Source organism: Monodelphis domestica, chromosome 4 (genome assembly GCF_027887165.1).
Source record: "Monodelphis domestica isolate mMonDom1 chromosome 4, mMonDom1.pri, whole genome shotgun sequence".
NCBI lineage: Eukaryota > Metazoa > Chordata > Mammalia > Didelphimorphia > Didelphidae > Monodelphis > Monodelphis domestica.
The window spans coordinates 338,780,369-338,804,061 of NC_077230.1; the positions used below are offsets into that span (position 1 = coordinate 338,780,369).

At 35.4% G+C, this 23,693-nt stretch overlaps 1 protein-coding gene and 1 pseudogene across 1 annotated transcript in view; both read left to right on the forward strand.

Annotated features, from left to right (window-relative positions):
• NARS2 (asparaginyl-tRNA synthetase 2, mitochondrial) overlaps positions 1–23,693 on the forward strand; it is a 175,825-nt gene that overhangs the window by 65,379 nt on the left and 86,753 nt on the right. Inside the window, exon 6 of the mRNA XM_001377502.3 lies at positions 5,876–5,970. Within this exon, the coding sequence (XP_001377539.1) occupies positions 5,876–5,970 (95 nt within the window). The remainder of the gene's footprint in view (positions 1–5,875; positions 5,971–23,693) is intronic.
• LOC130453836 (mitochondrial import inner membrane translocase subunit Tim23-like) lies at positions 5,985–12,265 on the forward strand (annotated as a pseudogene).

Genomic DNA, 23,693 nt, shown 5'->3' on the forward strand with positions numbered 1-23,693 from the left:
TATACATTTAAAGAATAATAAATTGAGAAGAATTAACTTTTTATTCACAGTAAAATTTTTTCATAAATAGAAACCTAGAATCTAATGTTTTGAGGTGTCATTGTAGATCTTATTCATTCTTACAGTGTTGTATACATAACAAAATTCAGCAGGTTTTGCCCTTTAATGCTTCAAGTGGGAGTTTTTCAGTTACTCAGTAAAGATTTATTAATTACCTACTAAGTTCTAGCCTCTGTACTAGGTATTGGGTACCTGGAGACAAAATTGAAACAGTTCCTACTGGCAAGGATCTTACAGTGTAATTGGGGGAGACAATATGTGCATATTTAGGTAAATATAAAATAAATACAAGATAATGTGGGAATTACACACAAATAGCTAGAGGTTCAGGAGAGGCTTCATACAGAAGATGGCATTTGGCCTGAACCTTGAACTAAATAATTCTAAGAAGGAAAGTTAAAAATAGAGTACATTCTAGGTAGGGAGAACAGCCTATACATGATATGAGAAGAGACAGTCTAGATTTGTCAGTTAACTAAATATATAGAGCAAGAAAGATTGAGGAATCCAGGATGAAACTGAAGATATGAACTTGAATAGGAATAAGCTGAGGTTTTCATGGAAGAGATAATGAACTCTGTTTTAAACATACTGAATTTGATGCACGTATTGGAAATCTACTTTGAATTGTCTTATAAGCATTTGATGACTCAGGAAAAAAAAACTGGATTTATAAATTTGTAAATCATCATTGAAAAAATTATAACCCCTTCATTCCTAAGATTCTGTTATTCCCTTAATTATTTCTCCATTAATATAAAGCAAGTTTTTCCCAGAAGAAGCTCATCTAGCATATTTACAAAAAACTATAGTTCTATAGTGGGTTTTTTTTTTTAAGGTAGCCATAAAAGACAAGGTTTTTTTTGGGAGGAGAAAAAAATGAAAAGTATACATGATGATGATCATGATGATGATGATGATGATGATGATGACGACGACAGTGATAGCTAGCATTTATAAAGCACTTCAATGTTTGAAAAACAGTTTCCCATATGCTATTCCATTTAATCCTTACAGCCATCCTGTGGTAGGTACTGTCATTATCCTTGTATTGCAGATGAGGACACTGATGCTAAAGGAGGTTTAAATAATTTGGTCAGGGTGGCACAACTAGTATCTGAAGACGGATTGGAACTCAGGTCTTCCTGACATCATGTGTAGCACTCTATCTACTATACCACCTAACTTCTTCAAGCCAACTCAAGTGAATTCTTTAAATTGAATATTTTTAATCTATCCTTAAATGATTCACAAAACACTACTAAAAACATTCTTAGAACTTAGAGGCATTGTGGTATAATGAAGAAATCCTTAGATTTAGAATCACAACATATGGATTTAAAATTCTAGCTCTGAAGCTTACTCATGCTATGATAGTGAAGAATTTATTTTAGCTTCTTTGAACCTCAGTTTCCGCTATTAAAGGAGGGTAATAGTCTTGATAATCTTCAAGTCCACTTCCAGCTCTAGATCATATGACACCTGCATAAATTCATTAAATTACAATTTTTTATTGTGAAGAGTTTGAGGTAACAGTGTTTATATTTCAAATAAACCTGTTAACTCTTTCATAAAATAGTTTTATTAATGTCTTTGTTTTCTCCATCACCTACATTTCCCAATTTATTCTTTCTTGTCACCCTTCCAGAAAGTTGTACCTTGCAACAAAAAAATATAAAAGAAGAAAAAAATAGTTTAGGAAAACCAACCAACTTATTGAAAAATGATAATATATACAATGTTCCACATCCATAGTTTCTCACCTTCACAAAAAAAAAAGTGAGAAGTGCTTTCTCATATCACTTTTTGGAGATTTTGCTTTCTAATCATTTCTTCCCACCTACCCCCCACTTAATTCTTTTATTTATTCTTTAAAATTCAATTTCATTTCATTTTCAGTCCCAAATGCTCTCTCCCCTCTCTTTTTTTTACCCACTAAGAAAGCAAAAACAAAAACATTATGAAACAAATTCCCCTATTAGTTATGTCTAAAAAACAAAAAAGAAAGAAGGAAAAGAAAATATATTGTAACCTGCACTCTGTGACCATCACTTCTTTCTCTGGAGGCGGGTAACATTCTTCATCATAAGTTGAGCAGAGTTCCTAAGGTTTTTTTATTGAGAGTTGTTCATTATAAGATTATTTGTTTTATAAATTATCCTCCTGGTTTTGTTTACTTCACTCTACATCAGTTTGTACAAGTCTTCCCAGGTTTTTTGAAATCATCTTCATTTCTTATAGCACAGTAGTATTCCATCCATAATTTATTCCGTCATTCCCCAATTGATGTAAATCCTTTCAGTTCCCAATTTTTAGTAGCCAAAAAAATTTCTATAAATATTTTGTATATAAGGGTTCTTTTTTTCCTCTTTAGGCCTTTTTTGAGTACATGTATAGATCTAGTAGTGGTATTGCTAAGTCAAAAGGCATGCATAGTTTAATAGTTTATAATTGCCATAGTTCCAAGTTGTTCACCAGAATGGTTTGACTAGTTCACATCTTTACCAGCAGTACATTAACAAACTGTTTTCCCACATTCTATCCAGCATTTCTCATTTTCCTTTTTTCTAAACTTTGCCAATATGTTGGGTATTAGGTGGTACTTCAGAGTTATTTTAATTTTCACCTATCTAAATATTAGTTACTGACAGCATTTTTTTGTATTATTATGACAACTTGGATTTCACCTATTAACTCTTTTGGAGGGGAGGCATCTATTTCTTTTTCTTTTCAATTATATGTAGAAACAATTTTTTAAAAAGTTTTCTGACCTTTTTTAGTCCAAATTCTTTCCCTCCTTCCCTTCCCTCTCCACCTCCTCAGACAGTAAAAAATCTCATATAGGTTTTTATAGTGTTGTCATGCAAAACAAATGTTTAAATTCCTCATTTATGAAAGAAGACATTGAACACTAAAAAAAACTCATGAAGAAAATAATCATCTGTTAACTACTAATGTGAACAAGATGCTTTAAAATAAAATATATTTATACAAATTTTTCTTCTGCTGAATAAGGGACATTTCTAAAAGCAAGACTTCATTTATGGCTTCAGCATATCAGAAACATGAACATCCCCAACATGAATATTTTCATATACAAAATAGACAACAAAAATAGGTTTTGAAACCACAGATGTTACAGCTTAGCTTTTTTTTTTTTTACCATATACACCAAATTCAACATAATGCTTTTAAAGCCATCTAGGTTATCTATGTTTTCTTCTGAATTTCCTTCAGTTCTTTTCTGTTAATTTTTAAAATACTGTAATGACTCTCTCTTTCTTTCTTCTCTGGCAACAGTCCTGCTAGTTTCTCCCTTCCCTACCCCATCTCACTCCAACCCAGAAGGGGAAAAATGTAATCCTTGTAACCTCTAAATATTGTCAAGGAAAATAAGTCTATATGCTTTACATGACCAGCAAATGAATATAATAGTGTAATAATGATAAAGATTAATAATAGAATTTTTATAGCAGCTACTTTGTCCTAAGAACTCTTATTTTGTACATTTAGTCTGTCACCCCTCTGGCAGGAGATAAATTCAGGAGACAAGTAGCATATTTCACCTTTCATCCTTAAATTGTAGCTTGCCATTACTTTAATCAGAATTCTTAAGACTTTTAAAGTTATAATTTTTAATAGCATAACTTTATAAATTCTTCTCCTGTTTCTGCTCACTTTACCATTCATTAGTTCATAAGATTCTTTTCTATTTTCTCTGAAACCATTGAGGTTCCCCCCACCCCACATATAGCATATTAATATTCCATTATGTCCATAGACTCCAATTTGTTCATATATTTCCTAACAAGTGGGCTCCCTCCTGGTTTCCATTTCCTTATTAGAACCAAAAGAGTTGTAATAGATGGATAGATAGAAAAAAGATATATACATATATATGTGCTTTGTATGTTTTCCTACATATTTCCAAGTCCTTTGATCTCTTTGGGATATAGGCCTATTAGTTATCTTATTGGGTTAAAGATCTTTCACAGTTTAGTGACTTTTTGAGCATATGTCAAATTTCTTTCCAGGTTGACTTGGAGTTCCTGTTAGCAGTTATTAGTGTTCCTGTCTTCCAATAGATGTCAGTTTACCTTTTTATTATCCTTGTTAATAGATACTAATATATCTAAGATGGAATTTGAGAAAGTTTAACAATTATTTATCTAATTACTAATGATTTGGAATATTTCTTCATATGGCTATAGGTAGCTTCCATTTCTTCCTTTGAAAACTACCCATTCATAATCTTTGCCCATTTGTCTTTTGGGTGATATCTTTTATCTGATATATTTGAATCAGTTTTTTACCTATCTTGGTTACCAGACCTTGTTAAAGAAACTTACTAAAGCCATTACCCAGTAGATAAATGGTCAAAGGATATGAACAAACTGTTCTCAAAAGAAGAATTACAGACTACAAGCAACGATAGTAACTAATGTTCACATCACTAATAATAAGAGAAATGCAATTCAAAGCAGCTTTCACTTCATACTTTGTAAACTGGCACAAATAACAAAACAATGGGAATAGTCAATGTCAGAAGGGTTTGGAGGAGAAAGATATGGTCATTGATCATTGGTGGAGCTAAGAATCAGTACAATTACTTTGGAAATTAGTTTGGCATTATGCAGATCACATAATTAAAATCTCCATACTCTTTGACCCAGAGATTCCACTGCTAGACTTATTCTCCAGGAAGGCCAAAAGCCTTCATATACACTCAAATATTTATAGGAGCACTTTTTGTTATATCAAAGACTTGGAAAGAAAGTGGATGCCCATTGATTTGGGAATGGCTGAACAAATTGCTTTTCCTGAATGTAATGGAATATTATTGTGCTTTAAGAAATGACAAATAAGATGAAGACAGTGAAACATCAAAAGATCTCCATTAAATAATACAGAGGGAAGTAAGCAGAGCCAAGAAAATAATATAAATAGTGACTACTTTAGATTGTAAGGTTCTTTAGGGCAGGCACTGTCTTTTGCCTCTTTGTATGCTGGCTCTTAGCACAGTGCCTAGAACATAAAAGGTGCTTAATATATGTTTATTGACTTTAATTAAATTGAACTACAGCTATGTAAAAGGAAAGAATCAACAAAATAAAGTGAATATTGCAGTGCAAAGACTAAGCATGGTTCCAAAGAAGAGATATTAGAAGACAATTCTGTTCATTCTCTAAATTGCTCAATCAAAGCAAGCTTTTGAAGAGAGAAGCTTGTTTTGTGATACAGTCATGTTCTCTCTGTTGATTTTGAGAAGCACAATTTTAATAGAATCTAAAGTGGAAAAAGACCTTAGTACTGATCTAGTCTAACCCCCTTATTTTACAGCTAAGGAATCTGAGGCCCATTCCAGGGAAATGACCTAGTTAAAGTCACAAGAAATTACAGAGCTGTAACTTTAAATCTAGCACTTTCTCTAACTTCCTGGGTCCAATAAAAACCTCTGTTTTCTCCTCTGTAAAATGAGATAATAAGCTTGGATAATCCTTCTATGGCTAAGATTTTGTGATGCTAAATATTTTTTATTGTTTGTTGTTCATAGATATTCTCCATATGCATAGTATCATAGACTTAGAATTGAATGATATCTTCAAGGCTGCCCAAAGTCACATAGGTAGTAGATCAGGGATTCTAACTTAGGTTCTCTGTGATTGGTGATTGTGATCTTATCACTCTTGTGGTCTTAAATGGAAAATTTTGTTGCCTTAAAATGTTTTTCAGCGGATGAATGATTTAAAATAAAAATAAAAATAAGGCCTTTTAATAATTTTGTGGTGTTTTTTTTTTTGTTTTTAAATTACAGCCATCCAGCAAAGTGAAAGAAACAGGGAAGAATTTCTTTGATGTTCCTGCCTTCTTGACTGTTTCAGCACAGCTTCATCTTGAAGTGATGTCAGGGTACAGAACTTTCTATATTTTGTCTGCTTTTAGTAGATTGTTGATTGTGGTGTGAATGGGAGTGAAAACATTGTTTCTTTTCTCCAGGCATTACTGAATAATAGAATGAGGCTTTTGGAATTTGTTATGTTACTTTTCTTAAATTTCAAACTTTGAATGAATGATGAAATATCTTGGCTCACTTGAGATTCCCTGTTTAATAGAGAATCTCATTTTTTCAGCTAAAATATTAATACAAGAAATCCCTTGATTTTCCTCTTTAAGAATCACATAATCTTAGATTTAAAAGGACCTCAGACTACATCGAGTATATAATAAGCAAAAATGTTCTTTACAAATATCCCAAATCATGGTCTTTCAGCTTCCTCTTCAACTTATTCTTTCCTGATGCAACATATTCCAGTTTTGAACAATTCTAATTCTTTTTTTTTTCTTTTAAACCCTTACCTTGGAGTCAATCTTGGAGTCAATACTGTGTATTGGCTCTAAGGCAGAAGAGTGGTAAGGGCTAGGCAAGGGGGGTAAAGTGACTTGTCCAGGGTCACACAGCTGTGAAGTGTCTGAGGCCAGATTTGAACCTAGGACCTCCCACCTCTAGACCTGACTCAATCCACTGAGCTACCCAGCTGCCCCCAACAATTCTAATTCTTAAAGAATTTCTTCCTTATATTTAGCCCAAATCATTGTCTCTACATCTCCATTCTTTGCCCCGTTTCTTCTGAGATGAAACAACAAATCCAACTCTTCTTCCATGTCATAGCTATTCATATTATTGAATACATGGAAGAAGCTTATTTCCCATTCCCCTTCCCTACCCCCCACTCCCACTTCCCCCTGGGTTAAACATCCCTAAGTTGTGCGTATGTGTATATGTTTTTAATCTGTGACATGGCTTTGAGCTCTTTTACTGCCCCATTAATCATCTGGGAGAGTCCTCAGTTTGTCAATGTCTGTCCCAAAATGTAACCCCCCAAATTGAACACAGCAGTTTGGATGTAGTCCAAAAAGACTCCTTTATTCTGGACCCTATACAATGGAACCAAGATTGCATTAGCATTTTGGGCTACCAATTTACTCATCCCAGGTGTTATTTCTATGACTTACTTATTGCCACCCATCCCCATATTTCAGTTATGTGATGGTTAGCTCTGGTTCTCTAGATATAGTTTGATTACTTTTTTTTTAAACTCTATCTGTAAAGATAAGTGACTGATATGAAGAAAGTTTTGTAACTTTTTTTTAAGGTTACCTGCAAGTATCTGTGTTGTAGTATGTATTTAAATTTTCTTTTAAACATAACTGAACTAATTAGAGAGAACCAAATAGATAGAGTATTAATGAGAGAGACGAGAGACATTAAGTGGAACAAACACACAATCCAAGAAATCAAGCAAAATTACTGTTTTAAAAAAATGCGTGGCATAGTTGAAAACCAAATGCTTCCCATATATTAGTTACAAAATAAATCTTTTAAAATCAAATTGAAAACTAGACTTAGGAGTCAGGACATGAATTATAACCTCTTGTGAATGTAAGATCCTAGAACTTATATTAATATTTACTACAGGAAGCTTCAATCACTACCACCAAAGGCAAAAATCAGAATTCTATAACGGTCCGTGTGATATGAGCTCAGGAAGCCTGGCAGGGTTCTTCAGTGGGAGCAGCAGCAGGCTGTGTTACTCAAATGCAGATCTGGCTAGAGTCCGCCTTACTGGTATGAGTCCTCTGACTCCATATTTTCATGTGGGTCCTATATATACAGAAAACAGATGAGTCTGTTTGACCCATTGGAGCCAAAAAAAACCCAGGACAGGTCTGAATTGGCCTTTCTTGCCATTGGAGACTGCTATATAACAGGAGCTGCATTTGGAGCAATGCATGGGTTTAAGACTGAACTAAGAAAACACAAAAGATGTCCTGGTCCAAGCCAAGATTTTGAATATGGTAGCCACGCAAAGAGCATCATGGGCTAATATTTCAGGCTCTCTGGCTCTGCTCTACAGTGCATTTGGTGTTGTCATAGAAGAAACACAAGGTACAGAAGACGACATCAATATATTAGCATCTGGGACCATGACCGGAATGTTATATAAATGTCCAGGTGTTCTTCATGGAGTAGCAGGAGATGGTCTGGCAGGACTAACCCTTACTAGCCTACATACATAATAGGAAACTGGAAGCACATAAAAGGTTCCATGATGCAACAGTCACTTTAAATCTTGTACTGTGAGAACTGAATGAATCAGAGGACACAGCAAAAGTTCTCCAAGCTAATTTGTAAAATCAATTTTGACCTATTTACATTTAGTATTAAAAAAAATAACAGAATTCTTTATATTGTCATGAAGATCACTGGCACAGTTTAGCAGGACTAGCACTTCTTCCAGCAAGTAGTGTTGGAGCCAAAAGCAGCAGATGTCTCATTAAGTGAGTAGTATGGTCATCATTTTCTCCTTTGAAGACTTTCTGCTACATGTCCACTTTCCAACTACCCCTGAACTTCAGTAATAAAACTTACTTCCAGATTCTGGTCACATAATTGTTAACATTATATCACCAAATTTATTCATTTAATTATTGTGAACTATAATACACTGCTTTATTCCAAGATTGTTCCTAGGATCAAATGTCATAACATCAAAATAAAGATTCATAACTGATTAAAGTGTTTGTCTTAACTAAAATTTAGTAACAGTTTAGGTTTTTCATAATGTTTTTATTGTTTCTACCTTCAGTGGTTAAAAGAAATGTTTGAATATTATGATATATGGGACCATTTGTCAAAATAAAGAACTTAAGAATTTAAGAGACATAAAGAATTAATCTTCAATTTTGGTAGTGTAAGAATTTAAATTTAGGTTTTTATGCTAACATGAAATTTCTAAAGTAATATTGTGGTTGCAATATTACAGCTTAAGTCAAAACGACTTTTGGCAGCTTTATTTACAAAGAGGTGGAAAGAGTGAAAGTGGAAAAATATAGATAAAGAGACAGATAGTACTGCCTAGCTACAAATACCCTAAGTTTAATTCTAATGACTCCAGACCACAAATTTGAATCCCAAAGTGAATCTCACCAGAATCCAAAGCCCTAATTAGGAACCCAAAATCCAAAGAGCCAGGAAACTCTGAAGAATCCATGGAGAACCTTCAGTGCATATGAGGCTAAGACTGCCTAGAATCTCACCAGAACTCATGCTGAAGGGAGTGTCCCACTGTGGAAGAAGCATGAAGGAAGAGAGAATTTTCATACATGCAAGACAGAAAGCTGGGGACATCATCTGTCAATTAAGATGAACATTCCATTTGGAATGTTCCCAGGCAAAACAGTTGGAGGCTAGCCAGCAAATGAACTGAGAGACTTCCTTGGCTTCTGACCAAGGGAGAGACTTCGTTGGTTTCTGACCAAGAGATAGACTGGCTTCTTCTGACCTAGGCTGAGGCCTTGGTATGGCTGATGTTGGTGACTGACTGTTATATACTGGGCTGATTAGAAGAAGATAGAAGAAAATCAATTGTCCTTCATAACTCCCTGACAGACTTTGTGTCACAGCTGTGACAGGCCTGACATTTCTCAAAATCCTCCTAATCCTCATTATAGACTATGGATAACCCCATCCCTCTCACATGATCTTCCATCCTTGTCCTGTTGTTCCCAATAAGCCCCCTTACTTGAGAAAGGAAGAGAAAAGAGTATTTTCCTCATAAATCCCATAGTCCACTCAGGGAAGGAGGGGGGAGGGGTGAAGCTAAAGGCTTCAAAAGAGGGTGGTGAAAGATGATATTGAGGGAGGAGGAGGGTAGGGAAAATATTAATCAATTAGCCATCTAGGGAATTGATAGACACCCTCAAGTATTCCCCTAGTATATCTCTCTCTATTACAATTAGGCACCTTGAGGTTTCCCCAGTAGTAATATCTCCTTATTACAACTAGGCACCCTCAGGTTTCCCTTAGTATCTCTCTAGTCAAGCCAGAGTATCCAGTTATTACAATTAACACACCAGCATCCTATTTTATTACAATTGGCACCTCTAAGATTGACTGAACCCCACAATCCTTAGAAAGGCATAGTAGAATAGGAAAACAATAAGCAAGTTATTTTTGGAGTTGTGGTGATTGCTATCATTGCTTATTTCTGGGTCTATAACATAATGTACAGCAGAATGACCCATATGATCGTGGACTCTATTGATTATGTAGGCAACATAAAAATGCCTATTTTGCATTTGCCATTCCAAACTGAACTGGTACTCTGGCAGATCCTGGCTCAAGTGTATGTGCTCTTAATGGCTGTCCTATAGACTCTGACCCAAGTAAAGATCTTTAGATTTGTGATTCCCCTTAAGGCAGAAAAGATACTGGCTATTGATAACAATCTGGAAAGCATGATTAAGGCTGTGTTTGAGGAATTGACTAAGGAGAAAGGGCTAGATCAGGTTATGGGCAAGGACAATTGACAAACAAATAATGTACCCCAGGGAAATTAAGGTGACAGTGAGAACAAGCCTGACTGTGAACCAGAGAAAATCTGTCCTTTAAAAGAAGTCACAAAGTTATCATCAACGGCTGGTATACTGCAGTCTAAGGTTCATAGGCAATTCATCTCACAGGAACTTGAATCCATAAAAAGGAGTTTCCCAAAATTTATAGACAATCCTTTCAAATCTCAAAAGAAGTTGAAATAAGCTTTTAGGATCTTTGATCCTGATTTTGAGGATGTGGAGTTCCTACTATCAGAATTATTTAGCCCACATGAACAAAGGCAATTCCTGGAGAAGACAAGATCTGATAGTAGCCCGTCTAGCTGGCCAACTGTGGAGCAAAGGGTAGATATGGACTTTGCTAACCCTTCTAGCATGTCCTACCTAAGAAAATGAAGGGAGGACTTGCTTCAGGCCATAAAACAGTGCTGTTCAAAACCAAATGCATGGGCTAGGTTTGATAAGATCTTACAGAACAAAGGGGAACATCCTGTCACATACATTGACCATCTGTCAGAGATGGCAGATTCAATTTTGGGAATAGAAGCTGATAGTGAAGAATCTACAAACCATGTCCATAGACAATTTTTAAAGGGTTGCATACCTAATTTAAAAAATTTCTTCAAGCATTATTTCCCCAAGTATGATTCGATCACCCTAATAGAACTGCGTGAGACAACAACTTACTTACATGATAGTAATTCAGAACAAAGAAAACAAGTCCAAGACCTAAAAGAAAAATTATAAATAACTGAAAAACCTCTTAAGGAAAAGGAGATTTAATTTAAAAGTGTCAACAAGCAGAGAGAGTCTCCTCACCAAAGAACCAAGGAAGGAATCACTCCACTCACCACTGTAAGCTGATGCAGGATCCAGGATAAAGGTCTCCTCCTCCAGTCTGGCTCACCTAAGCAAAGAGAGTGAATCAGTCCTTAGGCTGGCCTTTTTAAAGCAGTTTTCTCAATGTCTCCTCCTGTCACTCCCCCACTTTATGGGAACCAATCACAGTCTTTTAGTTTGCCTAGCACTGCCCAAGGTGGGGGCAGTGACCTTTGGAGGTATGAGCTTACTATAATATGTCACTTGCAAACTCTTACTTAGTGTCTCAAGTAGGAATACTTTAAGTTCTTGATCTGATTAGCTAAAAATAGGCAAGGGGAGAGTTAATCCTATCTTCAACATCTCCCCCTCCCCCATTCTTCAGGAGACTAGTATCCTCAATGAATTATTTAATATAACCAGTTTATACGTCTAAAGATCTAGCTAAAGATGCATACAATATTGCACTTTCTAAGAGGAAACTATAATAGTTGGAGATAAAAGGGAAATATAAGAAAGAGAGCAAAACCAATGTTTGCTAGGCACATTAACAAAAAGCCAGTTAGGAGGCAATCCCCTTTGGCATGAGTTTATATTCAGAATAAATGTGTTCAACCCACTTCAGTTCAATCAATTACATCCCAAAGTTCATTCTGGATATTCTGATAAAGTGTAGGTTTCTTTATGGCACTTTCTTCAAACAGTTCACTTTCTTGATTTGAGGAGTTGGCGAGCTTCTTTTCCTGAAATTTCTCTCAAAAATTTTTTTAAATCTTGGATTTAATGAAAATTATACAGGAGCTTTCCTTTTTCTCAAGAGTATTGCACTGCTCTTTCTTGATTTTTACAAGTCAAAAAAGTCAATCTCAAAAACAAGCTTTATTTATGTGCTTTCACAGTTTCTCCATCATTTTTCAGATTTAATTTAATCAGTATTTGCAAATGTTGGTTCAGCTCTTGAACCACAATAGATATCTAGCCCATTGGTAATTGCCACCACAAAAAAGAACTGCTATAAGTATTTTTGTAGAAATAGGTCCTTTCCCCATTTTTATTATCTCTTTAATATACAGGTCCAGTATTGGTATTATAGGATCAAAGGGTCTATACACAGTTTTATAGCTCTTTGGGCAAACAATAGAAATATCAAAAGGCCTTCTGTAAAAGGTTGCACTTGAGGTGACACTTAAAGGGAGCTAAAGGATTCTAAGAAGTGGAAGGAGGGAAAAGCATTTTTGACATGGATAGGCAGCCTTTGCAAAAGCATGGTGATAAGAGAGAGAATGACTTTTGGGGCATCATCAGAAATTTCAGTTTGGATGGAATGTAGTGTATGTACATCAAGGACATAATTTGTGGTCAGCCTAGAATGATAAGTTGGAGTCAAATGGTGAAAGACTTAAAATACAAGAGAAGACTGGAAAGAGAGGGCCAAGCAAGGTAATTCAACAATATTTATTAAATACTTATTTCATCAAGGCATTATGCTAAATGCTGGAGGTACAGACTAAAAAAGAAATAGCCCTTGCCCTCAAAGAACTTACATTGCCATGGAGACTTATCTAGTCACCTCTAGTGCAAGAGAAGAAACATAATAGTATTTGGTATCAGGGCTCCATATTGGAGCCACAGGACCTAAGATTTAGAGACCCTTAATTTTTTTATGTTACAGTTTTCTCATTCCATATGATTCATATTTTCCTGCCAGTTTGATTCCTAATTCTGGCAGAATATGCCACAAAGATGTCCCTTATCTCTGAATATTTATTCATTTCCTCATTGGCAAGGAGAAAACTTCCTCATAGGTGTTGTGAGGCATGAAGTTTATGTGTTATAAGGTATGTAACCAACCAAACAATTGAGATTCCTGGAAAGTTGCAAAACATGTAGTTTTCCTTATTACATTAAATATACTCAGTAAAATTTAATGAAGCTACAGGAGAGAACACAGTGTGCAAAAATACTTACCTAAAACTAAATTAATGGATTACAGAATTTCAATTTTTTTAAGAGATGTGGCCTTTTTTTTAGAATTGTCAGTCAGATGTTTCCAATTTAATTTGCAAGGCCGTAGATTATTAGTATAGTACATCATGTTTCAGACCTATGTATGATCTAATCTCCAAGAACAAGTTATTGGGCTTTTTTCTCCCTGCTTTTCTTCAATTTTATTTTAATGGACATTTTAAATGGAGTAAATGTCAATTAGATTTAGAAAAGCTACAGTTATCTACAATGATGTTTGGTAGTCCCATGAGTGCATGGCTCTATTTTAAAAACTGAATGTTTTTTAAATAGAAAAAAAAATGTTTTCAGTATGTTCAGAATGTAAACATAAATTGGTAAATGACAAATCCTTTCTGAAAGAATTAAGTACACTCCTGCCAAATCAGTAATTTAAGTATAGTAGTGATTTGTTCCCATATAGTCAATAAAAGGCACTATTAGAAAAAGACAAGTACAGAACGTTTTCTTAAAGGGAAAAAAGTCTTTGTCATTGAAGATTACTTTGACTGAATTCTTGTACAAGACTTCAGTGTGCTACCTGCCCTGTTAGAGCTAGAAGTTTAGATTTATTTCCTTTATTCTTTAAAGTTTTACTGACATTTTACCATCATATTAATTTCCAAATATGCTATGCCCCTCCCTTCCAGTAAGTAGCATGTGACAAAGATTTTAAAAGACTGAAAAGGAAAAAGAATGACTCAGTGACACTAACTAAGCCATTGGCTATCTGACTCGAGCTTATGTAGTCCTGCATAGCTGGAGTTCCCATCTCTTCCACAAACAAGGAAAGATGTGTTTTCTCATTTCTTCTCAGGGACCATTATCCAGTTTGGTTTATTCTTTATTTTGTTTTTCTTGTGAGATATTGCTAGCAGTGAGGTTTCTGGAATTGTATGGACTATTTTGAGTTTTGGGGTTTTTTTTCCCATTTCAGCTAATAAATTGGTTTAAGATTCAGCATGGTTTCAATTAAACTCTTAAAAAGTTATTTACCTTGGTAGTTCAGAAATCATGACTATATCTCTCCAACAATAGTAGGTGTTTAGTAAATGCTGGTTGATTAACTGATATCCATCTTATTGCCAAATTATAGATTTGAAGTTAGAAGAAACCTAATAAGGCAGCTACCATAAACCCTTTTATTTTTATTATATAATCTTATTCTCATCTTTTTCTTTGATATTAAGATAAAAAGAGTCCCAGGACATGTTGTTATCCTACTCTTGTGTTTTATGCTTAATATTCTGCCAATTATTGCATTGATAGATAAGATCATTGCATTTGGTAGCTTAATAAAAATATTAGGATGTAAGATCATCCTCTGTAGACTCTATAAAAGTGTCTAATAGTGAATAAGATGACTGTTCCCACATGATGGTTATCTCCTCTGATGGTTTGCTTTTTTTTAAACCCTTGCCTTTAGTAAGAATTGGGGAATTGTGGTTAAATGACTTGACCACTTAGGAAATGTCTGAGGTCATATTTGAATTTAAGACCTCCCATCTCTATCCACTGGCCCTCTATCCACTGAGCCATCTCACTGCCCTTAGCTTGCTATATTTTGAAAGGTTTTAATTTCCTGAATCTTTAGAAATTGAGTATTTGGTGTTGTAACATCTATTAAAGTCATTATTCTCAAGTTTATGTATCAATGTTATGTTGGGGCAATTGTTATCAATACTTTGGTATGTGATAATAGTCTGGTTGTAATAGAATGTATTTGATTTACTTAGAATATTTTAATGTTTGTATTTCTAATACAGGAATTTGTCATCTGTTGGTTCATGAAAGATAGTCTGATGTGTAATTCTAGCCACTTGTCATATCATATAGTGTATTCAGTATGTGTTAAGATTTTTATAGCCTACAATAAATTTTATCTGCCTTTTTTTTTGAACCAAGAATCCTACATTTCTCTAAGCTTTGTTTGCACTTTACTTTTGATAGAGATAAATGCTGGCTTCTTAGAGATGATAAGTTATCTTGCTAGTGTTCTGTGGAGTTCTTGTTTTTCATTTAGTAACTTCTAAATTTCTCCATCATTTTCATCAAATATCAAAAAGTTGATATTTGTAAGTATTCTAGCTTAGATAAGTAAATGCATTGCTGTAAACCAAGTCTCTGAAAGCTTCCTACTCTTTTTCTGACTTGTATGTGATTGGCAAGGAACAGTCAGATAGTGACTGAAGATTAGTGTGAGGGCAAAGGGAAATCATTTTAGTAGCAAGCTAAGAAAAAAATGGGAGGAGATAACATCAATGGTACAAGCAGAAGTGTTGCTCTTAGAGAGAAGGGCCAACTTTTTATCAGTCAGAGTAAAGGAGGAGAAAATCAGGTATTATTTCAAGAGGTCATGAAATGAATAAAAGGTAAGAAGAGTAATCTCATGGTATATGACCTCTATTTTCTCCATAAAAGATGAGGGCAAGTCTTGAACCATGAAGATGTGGCCAGGAGGTGATATAAGAAGCCTGAGAGAGGTTGTAATGACTTCTGTGGAGAATGTATTCCATTTACCACAACTAGTAAAAAAGATTTTCTTGCTATCAGGATCCAGTTGAAACTTGTTAGTATAAAATTGTAAAGTATCTAGTCATAAGCTTGGATTTCCTAGAGCTCTGTTCAGAAGTATGTGAGTAGAAGCAGAGGAAGTAAATGATGAGAATATTCCATAATTGATGTTTGGCAGGACATGATAGAACAAAGGCAGCAATTGATTAGGAATAAAGGACAGAATAAAATTGAACTGTTTAACTCAGAGATCCAGATTGGGAAGTAAAGATACTGAAGCATGCAAGGGTAATAGCCTGAGAAAGTTCTAAGAGATATAGCAACTGAAGGTCTTGGTGAGGATAAAGAATAGACTTAGGAGGACTTGGGAATAGGAAGGCTTGGAAAGATAGGAAGGTATTTTCAGATAGTAGAATGTCCCATTCAGTTACCAAACAGACTTCCCTGATGTATAGGACTGACCTTATCACTGCCTCCCAGTGGATAGACCATTGGACCTGAAATAAAAAGGATCTGAGTTCAGATACGTCTTCAGACACTTACTGTGTGATTCTGGGCAAGTCACCTAACTCTTTTTGCCTTATTTTCCTAATTTGTAAAATGAGACTAATAGTATCTAACTCTCAGGATTATTGTGATGATAAGATGAAATAATATTTGTTAAAAAGCATTATATGAATTCTAGTTGTTGTTATTATCTTAAAGATCAAATTTAAACTTCTCTGGTATTTAATTTTTTTATTCAAAGTTATTTTATTTTCCCAATTATATACAATAACAATTTTCAGCATACTTTTTCTGAAATTATAAGATCCAAATTGTCTCTCTCCCTCCCTTACTTCCTTTCCCCTTCCCAGAGATGGCAAGCAGTTTGATCTGGATTATACTTGTATTATCATGCAAAACAGACTTCCATATTGTTCATTGCTGTAAGAGAATACTCATATAAAATCAGAACCTCAAAATAAAACTGTATATAAACTAGTGTGAAGAGATTATGATTTTTACTGCATCTGACTCTAACAGTTTTTTTCTCTGGAGATGGATAGCATTCTTTGTTATAAGTCCTTCAGAATTGTTCCAGATCATTATACTGCTGAGAGTAATTAAGTCTATCACAGTTGATCGTTGTATTGTTATTATATACAATAATATTGCTGTTTTGTGTATAGTGTTTTCTAGTTATGTTTATTTTGCTTTGTATCAGTTCATGTAGATATTTCCAGCTTTTTCTGAAGTTATCCTGCTTATTATTTCTTATGGTACAGTAGTATTCTGTCTCCAACATATACCACAATTTCTTCAGCCATTCCCCAAATGATGGCTATCGCCTCATTTTCCACTTCTTTGCCACCTCAAAAAGAACTGCTATAAATATTTTTGTACAAGTGGGTCCTTTTCCCTTTTTTATGATCTTTAGCAAACAGACACTATGGTATATTATAGGATCAAAGGGTATGCACAGTTTTATAGCCCTATAGGTGCATAAAATGGTCTAAATTGCTCTCCAGAATGGGTGAATCAGTTTACAATTTCACCAACAGTGCATCAATATCCCAATTTTTCCACTTTTCTTCCAACATTTATCATTCTACTTTACTGTCATATTGACCAATCTGATAGGTGTGAGGTGGTACCTCAGAGTTGTTTTAATTTGCATTTCTCTAATCAAAAGGGCTTTAGAAGTCTTTTTCATGTGATTGATAGCTTTGATTTCTTCATCTGAAAATTGCTTATTCATATCCTTTGCCCATTTGTCAATTGGGGAATGGTTTATATTCTTATAACATAGTCTTAGTTCTCTATAAATTTGAGAATTTAGACCTTTAGCAGAGAAATTTATGTTTGGTTTTTTTCCCCAGTTGTTTCCCTTTTAATCTTGATTACATTGGATTCATTTTATGTCTTACAATGGTACCTCACTTATTTGGTCATAAATTCTTCCCTTCTCCTTGATCTACCAGTAAACTATTCTATGTTCCCCTAATTTACTTACAGTATCACTCTTTATATCTAAATCATATACTCATTTGGACCTTGTCTTAGTGTAGGGTGTGAGATACTAGTCTGTACCTAGTTTCTGCCATACTGTTTTCCAGTTTTCCTGACAAATTTTATTAAATAATGAGTTCTTATCCCCAAAAATGGGGACACAGCTAGGAAGTGTCTGAGGCCAGATTTGAACCTAGGACCTCCTGTCTCTAGGCCTGGCTCTCAATCCACTGAGCTACCCAGCTGCCCCCACAATCCACTTTTTAACACCTTGATATATATATTTTTGGCATATCATATTTTCCTAATCAGATTATTCCCACAACCTGTCTATATATAATCTTTCTAACTGCTCTAATACTGATAAAAATTAAGAATTACAAATATCTTTACATGTAGGAATAAAGTTTGACCTTATTGAATCCCTTAAATCTTCTTTTATTTTCCTTTTTATGTTTCTTGTGAGTCTTGTATTTGGACATCAGATTTTCTGTTTTGGTCTGATATTTCCATCAGGAATGCTTAGAAATCTTCTATTTTATTATTTATTATTTTATTAAATGACCATTTTTCCCCCAGAAAAAAAATACTCAGTTTTTGCTGGATATTCTTGGTTATAAATCTAGATCTTTCACCTTCAGGAATATCATATTCCACACCTTCTGATCCATTAATGTGGAGACTGATAAGACCTGTGTAATCCTGACTATAGCCCCATAGTGTTTGAATTATTTCTTTCTGGCTGTTTACAGTATTTTCTCCTTGGTTTCGGGGCTCTTGAATTTAACTGTAATATTCCTAGAAGTTGTCATTTGGAGATTTGTTTCAGGAAATGAACTATGGATTCTTTCAATTTCTCTTTTACCCTTCTGTTCAAAGATATCATGGCAATTCTCTTTCATAATTTCTTGTAATTGATGTCTAGGTGGTTTTTTTTTTTTAAATTATTATGGTTTTCAGATAACCCAATAGTTCTTAAATTGTCTCTCCTAGATCTGTTTTTCCAGGTCAGTTGTTTTTTCAGTGATATATTTCAGGTTTTCTTTTTTTTCCATTCTTTTGACTTTGTTTTTATTGTTTCTTGATGTCTCATAAAGTTATTAGCTTCTGGTTGTCCAATTACAAATTTTAAGGAATTATTTTCTTTTGTGAACTTTTGCATCTTCTTTTTCATTGAGCCAATTTTGCTTTCTGTGCTGTTATTTTCTTCTTGCATTGCTTTCATTTTTCTTCCTCATTTTTCTTCTGCCTCTATTATTTAATTTTTTAAATCCTTTTTGAGCTCTTCATGAGCCTGAGACCAGTTTACATTTTGTCTTTGAAGTTTTGCATGTAGCTACTTTCCTTTCACTATCCCCATCTAAGTCTGTGCCTTGCTCTTCTTTGTCTTATAAAAATTTTCTGTGATACAGTGGGTTTTTTTAAAAAATATGTTTGTTCATTTTCCCAGCCTTTTTCTTGACTTTTACTTTTATCTTAAAGGTAAGCTCTGTTCTCAGGGTAGAGAGGGCACTCTCTTAAACTTTAATTTTTTTTTGCTGCAATCCTTAGCTCTATTTCTTTTGCTTCTGCAAGTTTCAGTTCTTCCAGAATCATGATGGCCTGTGGGCTGTGAGCTTTTAAAGCCATCTTACACTTGCTGATGCAGTCATCCCCTAGGACTGCTAATGACTAAGAATTTAGAGCACTGTGTACTTCCCCATGCTGGGCCTCAGGGTTTAGTCTTAGGCTTGGGCAGGGGTTTTGGGCCACCCTCTGGGCTTAATCAGGTCAGGCCCACTATAGACTGCCTTGCCCTGGGGCTTTTGTAACCTGCTTTTGATCTTGGGTAGAGTCTCTGGACCTCTCTCTGAGTTTACACAGACCTGGTTCTATGGACTAACTTACACTGGGGCTCCATGCATCACTCTGAGCTTACCCAGACCAGGCATGCTGCATGAACAGCATTGTGCTGGGGTTCAGGACCTCCTTACAGGCTTGGACTCACACCAGCTAGGGAAATTGCTGACTGCCTTGCACTAGGGCACACCCCATCCCCCATCTTACCTCTGTAATAAGTAAAATTATTGAGACCATAAACTGTAAGAGTTAAAATAGTTGAAGATATAAATTGTAGTAGATATAAGAGTGGATGAGTAAATTGTGACCACTGAAAATATGATTTCAAGACAGTGTCTTGTTTTTAAATCAAATATAAGGTGGTCACCAGGGAAATATTCCCAATTATGAAATATACCCAAGTCAACTGGGTTTTATAGAGATTTTAATTAATTAATACAATGAGGAATTAAAGAAAGAGAGAAAAGGGAAATAATAAGAAAAGGATAGGCTGGCCCAGGGCAGCCCTGGCCAACCCAGGCCTAAGCCTTAAGAGAAAGATCAGTCAGTCCTTAATCACTCACCACAAGATCTGTCCACGTAAGGATTCTAGTGACACCAGGCCAGCTTCATCTCAGCTGACTCCACCAGCTCAATGCCTGAATCTGAATCTGAATGTCAGTCCAAAACTCTCTGAATGAATCTGAGCTCCTATTTAAAGGGAATTTTCTTCTACGTCTCCTCCCCTAAGTTCTCACATCTACCAATCACAATAGACGTTTTTTCAAAGGACAAACCATTCTTAGTTCACACCTGAGTAGACTAATCTTTTGAGTAATTCACACCTGAGTAGACTAGAATCTCTGAGTATGTTCTCACCTCTTTGCTCCTTGTAAGTTCACAAGTTGCCTGACCTTTATAGGTACTTAGCACCCTTTTGTATTAGTCCTAAAATAGGCATGGCTTAAAGAACTTTTGTCCTACTATAAGTATGAGTTTAAGTACTTTCATTGTTCAGAAAAGAGTTTACAACTTTATCTTCCCCTAAGGCATGCTTAAGTATGGTGAAGTAGAGTTCTCACATTCCTGATCAAGTACCTTCACTGCCCAAATGGAGAATGGTCCAAATGGGAAATGGTCTTAACCCAACCCCATGAAGTAGGGTCTGGGAATTTCTTCAAGGTTTACAATCCTAACCTTATGAAGTAGGGTCTGAGAATTTTTAAGGTTCACACCTCACACAGGGAGGAAATAAACACTCCCATTGAGCTGCTGGACAGAGGGGTTGAGGATGTGAAAAGATGTCATCAGGCACAGTGAGGAGGGGGATGGGGGGGGGCAAGTCCATCTGAGTTCCTCTGCTTTTCTAGTTTTGAACTCTGCAAGGGAGGGGTGTGATACATACCAACAGAGATCACTCTACATGCCATCTTTGGCACCCATGCCAAAGGTTTGCCATCACTGACCTCCAAACATGGCACAAGATTTAGAAAATCTTGTGTTTTACTTAGTAAACTGTTTTACTTCTCACACTGAAAGTGCCCTCCACCCCTGAGGCCTCCCTTTCTCATTGGCTGAGACCTCCTAGAACCTCCTTTCTAGGAAGGAAGCCCAGGCCAATGATGTCCTCGCTCCAGGTTACACTGCTTAACCATCTCCATGTGACTTTCTCTACCACCACTGAAACCTCTTTAGTTCACTTCATCCTAGGACTGCTTCTCATCCTTTTCACATCCCAACTCCTTTATTGTATTTTCCTCTCCTATTAGCATATAAGCTCTGTTAAAGCAGGGATTGTTTTTCTGGCTTCTATTTGTATTCCCAGGGTTAGTACAATGACTGGCACATAATAAGAGCATAAGAATTCTTGTTAATTAACAATCCTTTCCTTAGGCTAAAGTGACTGCTTAGGCAGCATTTCTTTCTAGTGTTTAAAAAGCCAAGACTTCTGGTGTGCATGTTTTTAAAAGAGCAGTAATTAAAAGTAAAATCTAAAAATAGACACACTAGACATTTCATCATAAATTTGGATTGAATTTCCATTAAAAAATGGGTGGATTACTGACAAAAGAGTTCTCAGGGTAATGTCTAATAAGATGCCTCAAATTTCACATAGAAATAGGCTCTCCAAATTGAGATTCTAGAGGAGCTTAACTTGAAGCATTCATGTTCAAAGAATAGAATATTGGAATTGTCAAGATGAAAACATATAGTTTACCATGTTATTTTAGTTGTATTTCATTACCTAATTGAGAATGATTTGTATGCATGTATACAGGATGGAGGAATTATGACTAGATAACAATTCATGTGAAAAATATCTAGAAGCTTTTTGTTTTTTCTCAGACTGTAACCTTTAAAAGTCACCAGTATGAATATGACAGCCCAAGAAGCAATGGTGATCAGCCCTGTTAGTAGAAAAATTGTATTTAAGATAAGAGAGGTTATAGTTCCATTGCACTCTGTCTTAGTCAGACCTTCTCTAAGTATTATGTTCATCTTTGAGCACCATATTTTAGTAACAATATTGATAAGCTGGAGGCAGCTAAATGGTTCAATGGATAGAGAGTCCAGCCTAGAGACAGAAAGACCTGGGTTCAAATCTGGTCTTAGACACTTCTCAGGTAATTCTAATTGCCTAACCTTTACCACTCTTCTGCCTTGAAATCAATACTTATTATTGTTTCTAAGACCAAAAATAAGAGGGTTTTTTTTAATTGATAAGCTGAAGCATGTTTAAAGGAGGGGAAATAAAAATTATACCATTCAAGGATTGTTGGGAAGACCAGGGATGATTTAACTTTAAGAAGAGACTTTGTAAGGGAAATGACTATAATCAGTCAATCGACTAACATTTGTTAAAGAATAATGTGTGCTGGGAATACTAAGTCAAAACTGAAATAACTCTCCTCAAAAAACATACAACCTGATGGGGGAAATAACATGTTATTTTCTATGTGGCATAACCCCTACTCTTGCACTCACCAACCCGCATTCATGCTGGCAGCTGGCAGGTTCCAGGGAGGAGGCCATTACCACCGTGGTGTGTGAGATACACTTCTACTACTTGCTACTGTTGTTTCTGAGCCTCTGTCATTGTGCTTCCTATTCGCATGAAGTCTGATTACAATGATGTCATTAGTTCTAAACCAAAAACACTTATTAAACAAAAAGGCAAAAGCAATAAAATCATACTATTTACACAATAAAAAACAAAAGTAGGAATAATGAAAACATCTTAGTCTGTTCATGAAGGTGGGTCATATTCTGCTACTAATACATGCAGTGTAGATTAGGAAGAGTGGACCTATAGTTAACTTAGCAGGAAGCATCCAGGCTTGCTTAGGGCAACTCTTAATTCTGGACCACAGATGTTGATGTCTTTGGTCTCTTCAGTGGCAACCTATCCTATGTAAAACTACTCTGCTAGCCATTCCACTTCTGGTTCTCATCACTCTCCCTCTGGGTAAAACCTCTTCTCTTGATCTAGATGAAGCCCTGACAAGTTCTTTTCTCTAACAGCCATTTTTATTGGGCTCTGATAAGAGTGCTATATCTTTTCAGGACCAAGAAGTTCTCTTATGCCAAAGAACTGCCCATACTCATCAGATCTGCCGGTAGAGTTCTGCTTTGTCTAGTCAACGTAAGGTCTCTCTATACATCAAAACGCAGTTCACTGCAAAAATGCCTTTTATTCCCCTCTCTCTTTCTCTCACAAACCAGTGAGGGTAGAAGAAGGCAAGAGTTGATGGCCCTGAAAAGTTTCTCCTCACACAGCCGCAGGATTCAGTTCTCCCTTGGACTTATAGCAGCTTTTCTCTGGCTGGTCAGCAGAGGACTTCTCTTCCAAACATCAGTCTCCCAGCAAAGCAACTGAAGTCATTTGGTTTAACTGAAAACCTTCTGTTTCTTCTCTCTTCAGTTTCTTGTGACACCTATACTCAGCTTACTTTTCTGGCTTGTTAACATGTTGTAATGCCTCAGATCAGTTTCCTAGTGAACAAAAATTCATCTTTAACTTTGGATGTTAACACCCTAGAAATCCATCTTTCTGTCAGAACTGAACTCAACAGTCATCATGTAACCTTGCT